At 36.9% G+C, this 14,157-nt stretch overlaps 1 protein-coding gene across 1 annotated transcript in view; it reads left to right on the top strand.

Moving 5' to 3' along the window:
- Window positions 1-3,289, top strand: part of tafa3a (TAFA chemokine like family member 3a) — a 106,840-nt gene extending 103,551 nt beyond the window's left edge. The window contains exon 5 of the mRNA XM_041981419.1: window positions 2,493-3,289. Within this exon, the coding sequence (XP_041837353.1) occupies window positions 2,493-2,504 (12 nt within the window). The 3' untranslated portion in view covers window positions 2,505-3,289. The remainder of the gene's footprint in view (window positions 1-2,492) is intronic.
- Window positions 3,290-14,157: the final 10,868 nt, after the last annotated feature.

The raw sequence follows: 14,157 nt of genomic DNA, 5'->3' as shown, positions 1-14,157 counted from the left end.
GAGGAGGCTCTTATGACTTCCAAAATGGTGTGTCTCCTTTCTAACAGATATATCACTACAGTATTAATAACACTGTCTGCAGATTATATCCGATACAAAAAAAAAAAACAAAAACAAAAAACAAAAACAAATGGTAATGACCAAAATGCTGAAGCTGAGACTTCAAAACAGCTGGCCACATTCTGAGTGACATTATATATACATATTAGACATGCATCCATAATCTATAGTATTATTTCATCCAATAAAGGGTTGCGGGACAGCTAGAGCATGACTCAGCATTTAACAGGTGAGAGACAGGTCACTAGTCAATCGCAGGGCCAACACATAGAAACAAACAACCATTCACGTTCACACTCACTCCTAGAGAGAATTTAGAGTGACCAATTAACCTAACATGCACGTCTTTGGATGGTGGGAGGAAGCCGGAGTACCCAGAGAGAACCCACACATACATGGGGAGAACATGCAATCTCCACACAGAAAGGCCACTGTTCAAACCTCCTCTGAGCTGAGGTGTCCCAACCAACCTGCAGAAGCTACTGGTGCTATAACATGATCCCTAACTGGCTCCCATTGTTCTTCTTGTTGATGCCACTAATTCACAAACTGATCTCTGGTCTTGATGGTGTGTATTCAAGCCCCTCGGCTGCCTTAGAGTTTCCATATGATCCAACACACTCTCCTGTTGTTGGTGTCAAGTGCTTAATCATAGGATGGCTTGATAAGAGGAGCTTAATCATTACTTTGACAATTATTTGTTTATTTCTTTAGTCCATTGAGGCGTTGCTGCAGAATTTAAATTTAGAGTAGCCATGCTGACAAAATGTCGTCTGTACAAAGTGACATCAGAATAATCAGACACTTTAAACAGTGTATATTTAGAAATAATTAGTCTATTCACAGTACTTACACAAATATGCTCATTCACTGTGTTTTGTTGTTTGTCAGTGGAACACACCACTGACCTGTCAAGTGTGGTCTTTCATCCTGAAGCAGCTTAAACAACAAGCCATATTCTGTTCTGATCCCCCTTTGATTGTTTACTCAGCAGTAATCACCGGTTGCTGTTATAATAACATACACCATGGCATGTTAACTGCTTTTCTGTTTCTGCCACTGCTCATACAGTATTTTGTTTGCATTGTCTTATCCATTTGTTTGAAAAATGCATCTTTTTAAAGCTAAAAAGTTGTGAATGTGTTCCTGTTTTCTCTTTACTTTTCTTTTGAATATGTAAAAGTAATGCTCAGAGAATCCAGATTATGTTAAATGAGCCGAGATGATTGAACAGGAACCTTTGATAAACACTTTGATTTCAAAGATCATACAAGAAACAAGAAATACAACAAATTAATAAATGACTGTTGTTCCCAAAGCCAAGAAATTGTTTGAAGTAAATGTCGTGTCAGTACTAACCCAAGTTATGATGAGCATGATTTTTTATTTTTTGTTATCGTGGAGCAGCCCCTTATGCTGATTGCCTAGTGCTGCAACCGTAAGAAGATAAAAAAAAAATCCATTTCCTCTCTCACACCATGATTCCTGGGGAATGTCGCGTGGAAGTGAAAATTAAATTGCGGCTCCCCAAACAGCAAGCATGGTGTCATCAGCTGCAGCTGTAAGCAGCACAGAAAAAACACTAGTACAGTCTTCTACAATTACATTGCTCAGAATACTGGTTGTATGTGGTAATGCCAGTCTGATTCGGTTGGTGAGACTGCAGCAACTGCTAAATGAACAGCAGTAATATGCAAAAATCCACAGAGGACTTCTCATTTGAACCTGTGTGTGTGCATTTGTATTGGCTTGTTTGTTTTTAAGTTCCTCTTTTATTTCAGGACAGGTCAGAAAGCCTATTGTCATACTTTTAAAAGAAAACTGTCATTTCACAGACTATTTTTTGGAGTTACACTTAAAATGAGACATATAAAATGCATCTTTCAATATTCTAAATTAATCATGAAAACATTTGAGAATATTAAAACCAAGAGTATGTCATCATGAATAATAATATTCATTATGCTTGCATGGAAATTATACACCACAGTGTATTTTATACTATATCCCACTCCTAACCTCCCACTGTATCGTATAACCTCACAGATGTTTGTTTTAAAAACAACACCAGCTGGGAATATCTACATCTTGAACCTGTCACACTTTTGACAGATAGATCGATGCTTATTACACAGCACAAAACAACAGCTTGTTTCTTTTTTAGCTAAAATATTAAGGAAAGCTTAGATTATGTAAGCAGTGTTTATAAAAGAGTGCATCTTTGAGGTTGCACACAGGTATGATAACGACCCCAAAGCCCCGAGAATTGAGACTCCCTCCTACTGTTGGAGAAAATGTCAGATGACAAGGTTTTTAGTAACACTATTATATGTCCTAATTTCTTTGTCAAGTCCTCTTTTAATCCTAATTCTTTCCATTCATCCTACAGTTCCTAACTTATCTTTTTCCTTTTTCCCCTTATTTGTTTCTAGGTCACCCGATAGTTGTGCATTTGGAGGACAACCTTATTACAAGCCACACGTTTCTTTGACATTATGGAGGACATTTTGGGCACCATGTGATTAGTGGATTTGGTGAAAATAAGGGACCAACAAGGACAGCATTCACAGACACTCCGGTGAACATAAGGAGTAAGAGTACCAAGGAGCATCATAAGACTCTACATAGCCAAACAGATTCCTGACTTTTGACTTAGCATCAACAGTAGCTGTGTCTCTACTCTGCTACCCACCAAATCTCTCTTTGTATTATAGTTATATTCCTATGGACTAGAAGACTCAACCATGAAGTTATTTATTGAATTAAAGACAGAGGATTAACCTGGAGAAAAAAAAAAAAGAAAAAAAGAAAATCACCCTTAAAACAAAACCATGTGATGTAAAACCTTTGTGTTATTTTCTTGCCACAAGGAGCCGTGGGACTCTTGATGCATATCTGTGTGGAAGACCCTGTGAGATCATAAGCATTTCCATTCCTTTTAGCCTTTTGGAGCAGATATTGCTTCTGTTTCTTTTAGTTGATTTCAGAGAGTCTGGCTTTTTCTGTTTTTAAGTTCATTAGGACATTTAGGCCTCCTTTTAAAGACAAAAGACAATGCCATAATAATGAAACCCATACAAAAATGTAATGATCTTTGACTATGAATCACTAAGGGTTAACATAGCTGCGTTCTGCCAAAATGTTTTAATGGTATCTGTTGTTTTCAAAGCCTGGTGACCACCATTCATTACAAATGTCAATATTATCTCAATAAATCTAACTCAATGAATATTTCTGCTAAGAAATATGTGGATTTATTTGTACAGTGCCTTGCATACCAGGTCATAGTGCTGCTTCAGCAGGAGCTGTTGGGACTTAGAATTAGCACGCCAAGCAAATAATCTGACAAAAGAAAGAAAGAAAGAACGAAAAAAAACATCAGGAGGAGGAGGAGAGCTCACAGCTAATCACTGTTGTTCTCATGGTGGAACTGAAATGTGAAAATCAGCAAATGCAAAAATAGGCCATGTTCAGAAATACAAAAGGGAAAATCTTACCACACAATTTCCCTCAAATGAACAGACTTCACAAAAAGCCATCTGAAATCTGGTCCAGCGAGAGATGGATAATTAGTTCTTACCCTGAAACAACCCCAATCCCATTTGATTAATTTCCCAAACTAGACGTGGGTGTCATCCAAGCCTGAGTTCATTGTATTAAATTAATGCACACCACTAACCAAATTGTGCTATTTTTCTTCTTTTTTGGTCCAGATTATATCCTGTAAGGTGTTTTTGTGTATGCCATTAAAAGAAATAAACCTTCTGATGGTGGAAGGCTGGGTAGTATGATAGGAAAGTAGAAGATAATGGATGAATAGAATAGGATTATTTAGCCCTTGTGGCCTTGCCAGCCAGCTGAATCAGTGGGATCCAAGGGCAAATAAAATGTCCATCCATTCTGTTACATATAATGTGGTTACTATCATTACTGATATCAACATGAAGCTCCATTCCCCTCTCTGTGGGAACCAAACAGGTTAGAGACAGGCCTCTGATAGGAGGCAGGTAACAGCTGGAGATTTATTTATATTTCACCTGCATGTGACAAACACCTTAGGGACAGGAAATCATACAGTAGAATGTAATGCATGGGCCCCTCCTCTGATATGGTAAAATACATTTTTGAAATGTAAATTTCCTCCATAGCTGTCATGCTAATGAATACAAGACAGACATCACCATACCATCTGTGTAGGACAAACAAGTTTTCTTTTTTTTTTGTAACATATTGGCATGAATTCTCACATTATATCAGAGAAAGTATTTCACTCACTTTTAATGGGGTCTCCTAACAAATCATCACTTTATGGGCAATTTCATATTTTGTAAGTCAATTCACTTGTAATTGAAACAGTACATTCACTGCAGAATGCTTCTTATACTAAACACAATTAATTAAGCAAAAATGTAGAAGGTTTGCTCCCAAAGATCCGACCCATGGGACTGATGCTGAAATGGAGGAATGAGGATGGTTGCTATGGTTAGCGATCCAGGTTGCGTCTTGTTTGGTTTGAAATCATTAAATTACAGTAATGACTAATTTCTCATTCCTGCATGCAATTCACCGGAGACCACCCTGGATTTAATAAAGAGCTGGCGATGAATTACAAACAGCGAACTGTTGAGGGAAGGCTACGTGATTATACAGAGGAATTCAAAAGTGCATTAATAAAACAATAGAGAAACATTGCTAAATCATTTGAGATAAGATTATTTGCATAATTCATTAAGATTAATCAGACCAGGCAATCTACCACAGTGCTCCAAGGAGCAGAGAGCGAAGACATGATTTTAGTCCCCTGGAAAAAACCCTTTCTATCTACAAACAATGATACAAATCTACCCTTGGATCAGAGAATTAACCTCTGTGCTCTTTACAGCCCCTGCAGTGTTGGAACACAATCCTTCACTCATCCATCTTTATGTGGGCTAATATTCTATTAATAATAGAAGATCTTTTATGCCGTAGCTCTTCTGGGTTTTGTTGCTCTGTCATAAAGGACCTTCACAAAAGTTGAATGGATGTTGTTTTCTGAATGTTTGAAAAACACAGTGTGGATCTGAGGTTTGACAGGTTTGTACTTCTACTGACTCCATTGTCACTCTCAGTAGTAAAATGAAATGGGCCTTACAGAGACAGAAACCTCAGTGTATCCTCACACCAGGGACGTGTCTTCATCAGCTCAGGATGAACCTACACATGAGCTGAACATTTTCTCAGTTTTTCTCACTTTCTCTTACTCAGTTCTTGAATGAGTGTTTTTTTTTCCCCCCCTAAAGACTAAATTTTTTAAAATATTTGATCTGACATTCTTATTCTTTCAAACAAACTTCATGTGTTTTAAATTTTCCTTTTCACCCTGAATACAAAAGTCATTACATGAGGCAATGTCTACTTTAAGATATAAATCTGAGGGTCTGCTCAGTTCAGGCACTGGAAAAACTTGCATCACCTCTTTCATATTTTAGTGTTCATCCCAAGCAAATTAAAGGCCTTGCTGTTCTTGTTGAGATAAGCAAAACCTGCATGCAAATAAATTATTGACTTATGGAGAAGTGAAGTTTAATACAGTGTTGTGGAATTTATGAGCAACATTACTCAAACCAAAACTTTGCTCTGGTCTAATTTGATCCTGTTTTACACTCTTCAGCTTGTGTGCAAACCAGTTTTAATCAGGTTTGAATGATCAACTCTTAATCACAAATGTGGAAGTACTGGAGACTGAGATGGTGGCAATAAATACATGAAAACTTCATTTTGGCTTTTTTTTTACATACTGTATAACAATACATGAAGGAACATGTGGGAATTTTCAGTTTAAAGAACACGTTACACATTCATACACAATTTTTAAACCTCAGTGATACACAAAAACATTTAATAACATTAAAACTGCTCCGGAAATGTGTTTAATTAGAAAAATAAGTGAAGAAAAAAGAGAATTGTTTCTGGGAAACATTTCTGAATGGATTAATAATTTTTAATAATGGCGGCATTGGCATTGGTCATGTGACATGACATTTTCCTTATTAGTTATGGCCGATATGAAGTGATGATCAGTCTGAATCCTTGCACACCAGAGCATGTCTAGCAAATGTGTAGCAAATACCTTACGCTTGTGTGACCCAAGGTGGTCTTTTCCAATCATTGAAATCATAAAAGTGATCGAAGTGAGGTGCAGATATGGGTTCTTCATGAAGTAAAAAAAAAATGGAGTGCATGGCAAGGTTGTTTTTTTTTTGTGTGTTTGTTTGTTTATCTTGAACAACAATTGTCAAGAAAAGTAGAAAATAAACATTTTGCTGAGATCTAAACGAGCTGAATCAGAGCATGCCAGAGTCACTACTTCTATTACAAGGAGCCAACAACATTCACTAAATTGAGCTCATTTTAACTTGAGTTATTGTCTTTGTGAATGGTTTGCCTGAAAGAAAAAAATTGTTGAAATATTTATTAGTCACTGTTTGTTTGCACCAAACACATGTAGCAACGCTCTAAAATCAATAAAATGCATGCTTACACAAGCAGAAACTATACATACTGCTTTCCCCAATCACACTTCCATTGTTTTGCTTGTCTGAAGACAGTTTATAATATATAGGAACTGAAGTTATGGGTATTTCTCTGATTTAAAGCTTAAAAACTGTATAAGGAACAATGCCATCTCACATATTGCATTTAAACTTTTAAAACACTAGAACAACATCTCATATCTTCCTTAGTTTATTTGACCTTTAGTTAATTTGCTGAAGTACAATATGTGAACCTGCAAAAGTCACGTGACTAAATACAAGCAATTACTCCAGTTTTAGTCATGGTCATTGCACAGCATAGCAGAGATGGGGAAGAGTAGTGTCAGCTGGCCAGCATGATGTGGGCAGAGCAAAATATTCATATTCACTGATGCTGAGAGAGGAAAAGGATTACAGTCATACCACAGCAATTTCAGGCCATGAGACATTTATTTATCTCTTCTTTTTTGGCAAAAAACTGTGCAAGAAGAAAGCTCATTAGTGCAAAGAGGGTATAGTGTTCATATCACATAATGAGAATGTGGAAGATCATGTAGATAAAAAGAAACACAAAAGTAGCATCTTATACAGAGCTGGTCTGTCTACTGAGTCTTGATTCAGTTTCAGTTTCTCCATGTTGTTTTGTAAGTGATGCTTATTTTGGGTATATTAAGATGACAAATGAGACCAGTGTGACCTGTTAAGTTAGCTGTTTGCTTTCTGTCATCACTACCTCCTACTTTCTTGATCATTCATCCACTGTACACTGAACAAGAAATCAGAGTGTGCACTCACACTGACACATGTGATGCCCTTTTACTTGGCCAATCTGCTGAAAAAGAGATCGCTAGCGGAGTCTAGCTAAGGACTACAAAATACGGTGTAGAAAGCATGCAGATGTGTTGGCTTAGTGCATGAGGCTCCTAGGAAAAAATTAAGCCTGGTAAATATTTACATAGAAGTGCCATTGTACATAACTTATAGTCAAATTTAATTGTTTTATAAAATTGCGATATATGTAGATTTTTGTTTTGTGCTCTTTTGACAAGCTTTTAAAGAAAAAATACAATCTGTTTGATTTAGAAAACAGTCCCCAGTTCCACCGATGAGAGACTGATTCTTTCACCGACACCATTGACGCAATTTAACCTCGTAACATGGAAGATTTGTCTCTTTAATGTCTCTCATGTCTGAAGGAATACAAACACCACTTCAGACAATAACATTAAATCCTTTTAAACTGAATTTTCTCTAAATACTACAGTTTTCCTTCCGATTTTTCCACATTATCCCTATTTTTCCTCTTATCAGTGAGAAAAATGCTCTGGAAAATGCCTTTGAATCCTCCTGCATATTAAATTTCTCCTGTGTGTCTCCACGTAATGGAATTCTTTGAGGTGTGCTATAGTATGTAGGTTATTAGCTTATAACTAGTTTCATTGCATTTTTACAGACTGATGCCTCTGAAGCTGTTGATTAAAATCCTCCCATAACTCCTTCCCGGAATGAATTTCCTGGTCAGCCATCTCAAGCAGAACATAATATTAGTAAAATGGCATTTTCTAGCTGTGGTCAGGGAGGTGCACATCTCGGTGAAAGAGGATGATGCTCACCAATTCTGTTTTTATTTTACATTTTAGCACTAACAACCAATTAGTTTTTGTTCTTGGCTTATCTAAAACAAAACAAGATACTAATCAAAGATAGGTACGAGCCATTTACTTTCTTCTAAAGTTAAAAAACAACTAAAGCAAAACAGAGTGGACATTTAGATCTAAATCAAGAAAGGTTTTTAACTATGCAAAGTATGTACACTGACAATAAAAAGCTCACTTACACAAACACCATCTGGAGGGTTTATTCGTGTTTTTCTTCACAGAATGAATTAGCTTGAAAAACTGTCAGAAACACCAAGCAAATCAAATTTTCTCGTTTCATAATGAAAGCTGACAGAGTGTAATTGAAATTCACCCGATCTCACAAGCACCCAGACAAACTGTAAAGTGTGTCTGGAAAAACTTTGTTTCTTTTATGTGATTGTGTTATTCTCTCCTTTTAGTATTATTATAATTTTTACCGTAAAGTGGAAGTTTTAACTCAGTTGTGTTTGGAGTTTAATGTTATTTCTGATGGCTGTTTGTGTTATTCTAGTCAACTGTAAGCAGTTTATATTGAAGTAAGTTGTGCCTCTTTGTGCGTGCACTGCTGTGACCTGAGGCATAATAGGATTATCCTGCTCAAGGCAAAACGCAGATGCCTTGAATTCTAATATCAACGTATTCCTCGCTATACCCGACACGTCCTCCTCTCTGTGTGTCTCATGCCTGACTGGACTGAGAGGCGATTAGCTTATGAATCACAACACAGCCTGCAGGCTGCTTCGACAAGTCACTGACACATTCTGTTAAGGCTTCCCATCCAAAGATTTCTCTTCCCTTTTTTCTGGTTATTTACAGCATCACATACTGTACTTTCACATTCATCACCAACTACTTCTGTATGAACTGAGTTTCAGCTGATCATTCTGTCTTTTGTTTTTTTCTTTTCATTTGTTGTAGAAGAATTTCACTTAACCACCCTGCTCAGCAAGTCCAAAGCTGCTCAATATCCTATAGATTCACTTTCCAAGTATGATGTTGACAGGACATTAGTGCTGGCCAGTGCATTTGCTCTTGCCTCTCATCAGAGACACTCTCAGCTCCCATACTGCATTATCACAATGCTCTCGGGTCAGTGAAAGGGCCTGCTGTAATTTGAAAAGGAAATTATCTTTTGTAGAATGTACTCAAACAGACCAAAGGAAGGGGGAGAAGAAGAAGGGGGGGAGGAAGGGTGTCAACAGGCGTAGGAGTTGATAGAAAGGTGAAAAATTCAACTTCCTCTCCTGGCAGCCTGTGAACGGGTTAATGGGAGTGAGGTTTACAGTGATCTGATATCTATCTGGATGGGCATAGAGGGGGAGGCAGACATAAAATGACATTTAGATGGATTTCTAACAGCTTTTTTTCTCCTTGGCCCCGTTTCACAATACATAACTGCAGATTTATTTATTTATTTGTATACTTCATTTCTTAACCCTTGAAATAGAGTCCATTTCTTTGCTAATGGTCAGGTCAGATTGCACTGGGAACAGGGGCCTGAGGAGTATGGAATATGAGGCTGATGACATTAAGGTATCTTTATTATTCTCTTAGAGAATAGTGCAGTAAATGTATAGTCATTCTTGTAGAGGGAACCTTGATGCAGTACATATGTTCCTCAGAGTTTTGGAGTGACCTGCATTTTTTTAATAGATGTTGACATTGTTCAGGTTAGCCAATTTATTGACTGAGTTTATGCTGCTCTACCTACAAGATGATAAATATAACAAAAATATTCACACTACTCATTCTTACAGAAGCCTATTAGTCATTTTCCCAGTCTGACAGTCAGGATGTGGATAACAAAAACAAAAGTTCATATCTTTTGAAAGCAGTTTAGGATAAAGATGAGTTAATCATTACAGTACAGTTTTTGTGTAGAATTTCTTTTAGTAAGTGAATATATGCAGAAATTGTACTTGTTAAAAAACACATACCTTATATATCCATAGCATTTAAATAAAGGATGGATTCACAAAATAAATTAATTTAAATAAGTAATGAATTAAAAGTCTGCTGAAGGTAATGGACAGTCAAAATGTAACTGATTACCCATAGTGGGTCACTTGCATGTGATTTGTTGGACAACATTTTCCTAGTTAGTTAGTTTTGATCATAGAAAACACAATAGCAGATTATGAAGAATTTGCATATTAAAGAAATGTTTGGAGAGTCGCTGCTTCTGGGGCTGAAGCTTCAGTGACAGTTCTGTGTGATCACATCCTTACTGTCAGGCTGGGAAAATAACTAATAGGCTTCTGTAAGAATGAGTAGTCTAAATATAACTGCTGGGGACATCTGTGCATATTATGAATAATTTCTGGTTTCATATTGTTAAAGGTTGTCTTTACTTCAAAGTGAAGACAACTGCAGTGTTTTTTATTGTGAGAAAAAGTGAGGAATAAGCCGGAAAATGTTAAGGAAAGAAATGAAAAAAATAGGATTGTGGAGATACCAGGAGGATCAGAGTTGAAGGCTACTGAGTAAGCAACACATGAAGAAATGAAGATAAGGAAGGAGATGTGAGAGTGAGAGATGATGAGAAAGTTTCAGATTCAGATAGAGGGCTCAGAAGCAGAGAGTGAGGAGGAAGCACATGATGGAGAGAATGATGGCAGTCAAGGGATCCACCCTTTACTCCAGTTGGACCACATGGTATACTTTTATTCTCTGTATAAATTCCAATGCAGTGACAACAGATGTGACACAATAAAATAACATTTTAGTAAAAGCAAAAAAATCTATAGGTGTGTCATGAGGTTAGATATGTGAAGCTTTACTAAGGTAACCAATTTATTGCATCAATAATTATGATAAAAATAAATATGATGTAAATCCTTTAACAGAAAAACTGTGAAACTGTGTTGGAAAATTATAACTGTCACTCTATATATTCTTTTTGGATATATCAAGAGAGTTGCACTAGTAGTCGATTCAAGAGGTGAAGAGACTGTGAACCAGAATGGAAGCAGTGTGAGATGTGAGGGAGGGATGTAGACGGTTAATGTTACAAAGATGAAAGTAAGCTGACCAGGTGATGTTGTTAATATAACATGTAAAAAGGAGCTAATATCAAGGATGATACCTAAAGTCTTAACCTGAGGGGAAGGAGAGATGGCAGAATTATCTATGAAAGTTGTGAAACTGGGGGATTTGTCTAAAGTGGATTTAGTACCTATAAGTAACATTTCTGTTTCATCACCCTTTAATTTGAGAAAATTGAAAGTTAACCAGGAGGTTCATGATGATAGGCACCAAGAGATGAAGGTAGGAGGGTGGAATCAGGTTTAAAGGAGAGATAAAGTTGGGTGTTATCTGCTTAACAGTGGAAGTTGATGTCCTAAAGATATGGCCATGGGGGAGTATATAAATGATGACTGCAGTTGAATGAACTGAGTGCAACCACAGAGACACGATTTAAAACAGATGAAGTGTTTGTGTGTGTGATCCTAACACTGACAGGTCTGTCCAAAAGAATGGTGTTCGAAATAGTGTTAAAGGTCACGCTCAGATTGAGAAGGAGGAGAATGAATAACAGACCGGAATCAGCTGCAAGGAGGAGATGGTTTGTAATTTTGAGTAAAGGTGCTTCAGTAGAGTGAAGAGGATTGAAGCTGGACTGCTCATAAAAATGATGGTAGCTAGATGGATGTGAAGCTGAAGCGGTTTTCTCAAGAATATTTGAAAAAGGAATGTGGTGGATTTTCCCATACTGCACTGAGGACCATCCATAGCTATGTTTACATAGACAATGATCAGACTGAAATCAGTCTGTTCAGACATTCCAGCTGATATGTTCACATGGACGCTGGACACAGTGATCTGATCAGTTGCCTCTTTACATAATAGAAAGATTTATCATTGATTACAACGTTTTTGATACTGGCATTGCGTACTAATTTGGAAGAAGAAGGTGACAAAAAAGATTAAATCAAAATCGATCAAGTATTTGCATGAACAACTTGTTTCAAGTCTTCGGACTATCGAGATGTTAAATAATCCTTAACTTTTTCAAGGTGTTCATAAAAAAATTCATCATGTCACCTAACCCCAAGTAGTTCAAGCATGGGCAGAAACAACAGCAGCAGAAAATTGTCCCAAAACAAGCCTAGAAAAAGGAAAAAGTCTCTCCCTCGCTTTGTCTTTTTTTTTTTCTTAGATATTTCCTCACCAAAGCATATGATATTAAATGAAAGAAATATAGATTTTGACTCTCTTTGGGCTTCACAGCAAGGATTCATGCACTAACATTCATGTATAAACTGTCCATCTGTCACATCACAGACACACAACACAGTGAGATAGTAATTATGCAGGATGAGAATGTTATTGCATCATTAAGTTTCAACCTAAACAGTAAATTTGTCACTATGCTCAAATTGTAAGATTTGCAGTATTAATCCTCTACAGCAGACACTGTACAGTTACAAAAGCACACCCACAAGAAGACAACATCAGCATTCACATCTGGCATTGTATTGGCTGGGGATTTTTGACAGATTTGTTGCTGAACAATCTGTGAGCAAAACGCAAAAATCCTGGTGTAGCAGTATCACAGGTGCATAGAAAAACAAAAAAAAGAAAAGCATGGTAGAGAGTAGTAGCAGAGTAGTAAATCTGTACAAGCAGCAATGTGTATTAGCGCACAAACAGTCTCGAGGTGAAGTAGATCCTATTTACTCTCCACCAATGGCTTAAGTGTGAGTTATGAAGAAGAATAGCACAACATGGAAATCTGTGCCAAAAACAACAAGAATAAAACCCCACAAACAATAACATACAAGTTTTTTCTCTCTCCTAAAATATTTGTTTAAAAATACCAGTGCTATTAGTATATTCTTGCTCGGACCTCCTGGAAGAAATTGCCTATTGTAAACAGTGCAGACTATCAAGCTTGTTGTGTAGAAATTCAGGTTGCAGTGTATGGTAAAGAATGCACAAACATGATTATTATCAACACAAGATCCCATCCCTTCCAACCCAGGACAGGCAATCTCATTACAGTTTCCAATCAATGTACAGATGAAACAACACAAATGTAGCAGCAAAGTCCTATGGACATACAAAAATGATCTTGCCATTCTTTGGCAAAAATCCCCTCATTCTCAAAGTTGTCACATCAGTTTAAAATTGGACTGCATCTGGTCCAAAACCTGCCAAGTTAGCAGGTTCTGTTCTGTGTCGTTGCAGTGTTGTTTTATATAGGAGTGTACTCAATAATGCATTCTGACACTTACATTTCTTAAATTTATGTGCAAATATGTAAACAGTTCTGTTAGCAAGGTAAGAACCAGTATTATTTTGGCTATGTCAGCGATTACCCTACAAACAAAGAGGAGGTCTGTGTTAAACAAAGGAAATGGCAGCACAAAATCTCAAGTGGGATGCCAATAATCCACAGTTTTCCAGACCATATATGAATATATATAAATATTACAGTCAGAATATACTGTATGAGAATCTCACTGGAAAGTGTTTTCCTAAAAGTTAAATTTCAGTGCCCAAACCAGAATTTGTATGTGGAAAACAGACACTAACAAGTAGGGAAATCTGCAATGATTAAAATATCTGTGTTTGCGTGTACAGGGCCCATAAACTAGCCTACTAGTCAAAAGAATCTACTACATGCTGTGTATGAACATTAAATACAGGCTTTTGAAGGTATTAGTATTTTAATGTGAACATTTAGCTATATAAACATCTGTAGCTTTGGCTAAGGAGCAAGAGCAGTTGCCTTCCAACCGGAAGGTAGGTGGATCGATTCTAGGCTTAAGGCGCTTATTGGGGTATGAGTGTGTGTGTGAATGGGCAAATGTGGTTAAGCTGACTGGAAAAGTGCTATATAAGTACAAGTCTATTTACCATTTCTGTTATAGCCTAAGAAGACTTCCAGCATTCATGCTCTCTCTCTGATGTTGCTGACATGATGGCAGGGATCTAAA

This window comes from Melanotaenia boesemani, chromosome 3, assembly GCF_017639745.1.
Source record: "Melanotaenia boesemani isolate fMelBoe1 chromosome 3, fMelBoe1.pri, whole genome shotgun sequence".
Lineage (NCBI taxonomy): Eukaryota > Metazoa > Chordata > Actinopteri > Atheriniformes > Melanotaeniidae > Melanotaenia > Melanotaenia boesemani.
Note: the sequence above shows the minus strand (reverse complement) of the source record. Positions and strands in the feature narration are given on the sequence as shown.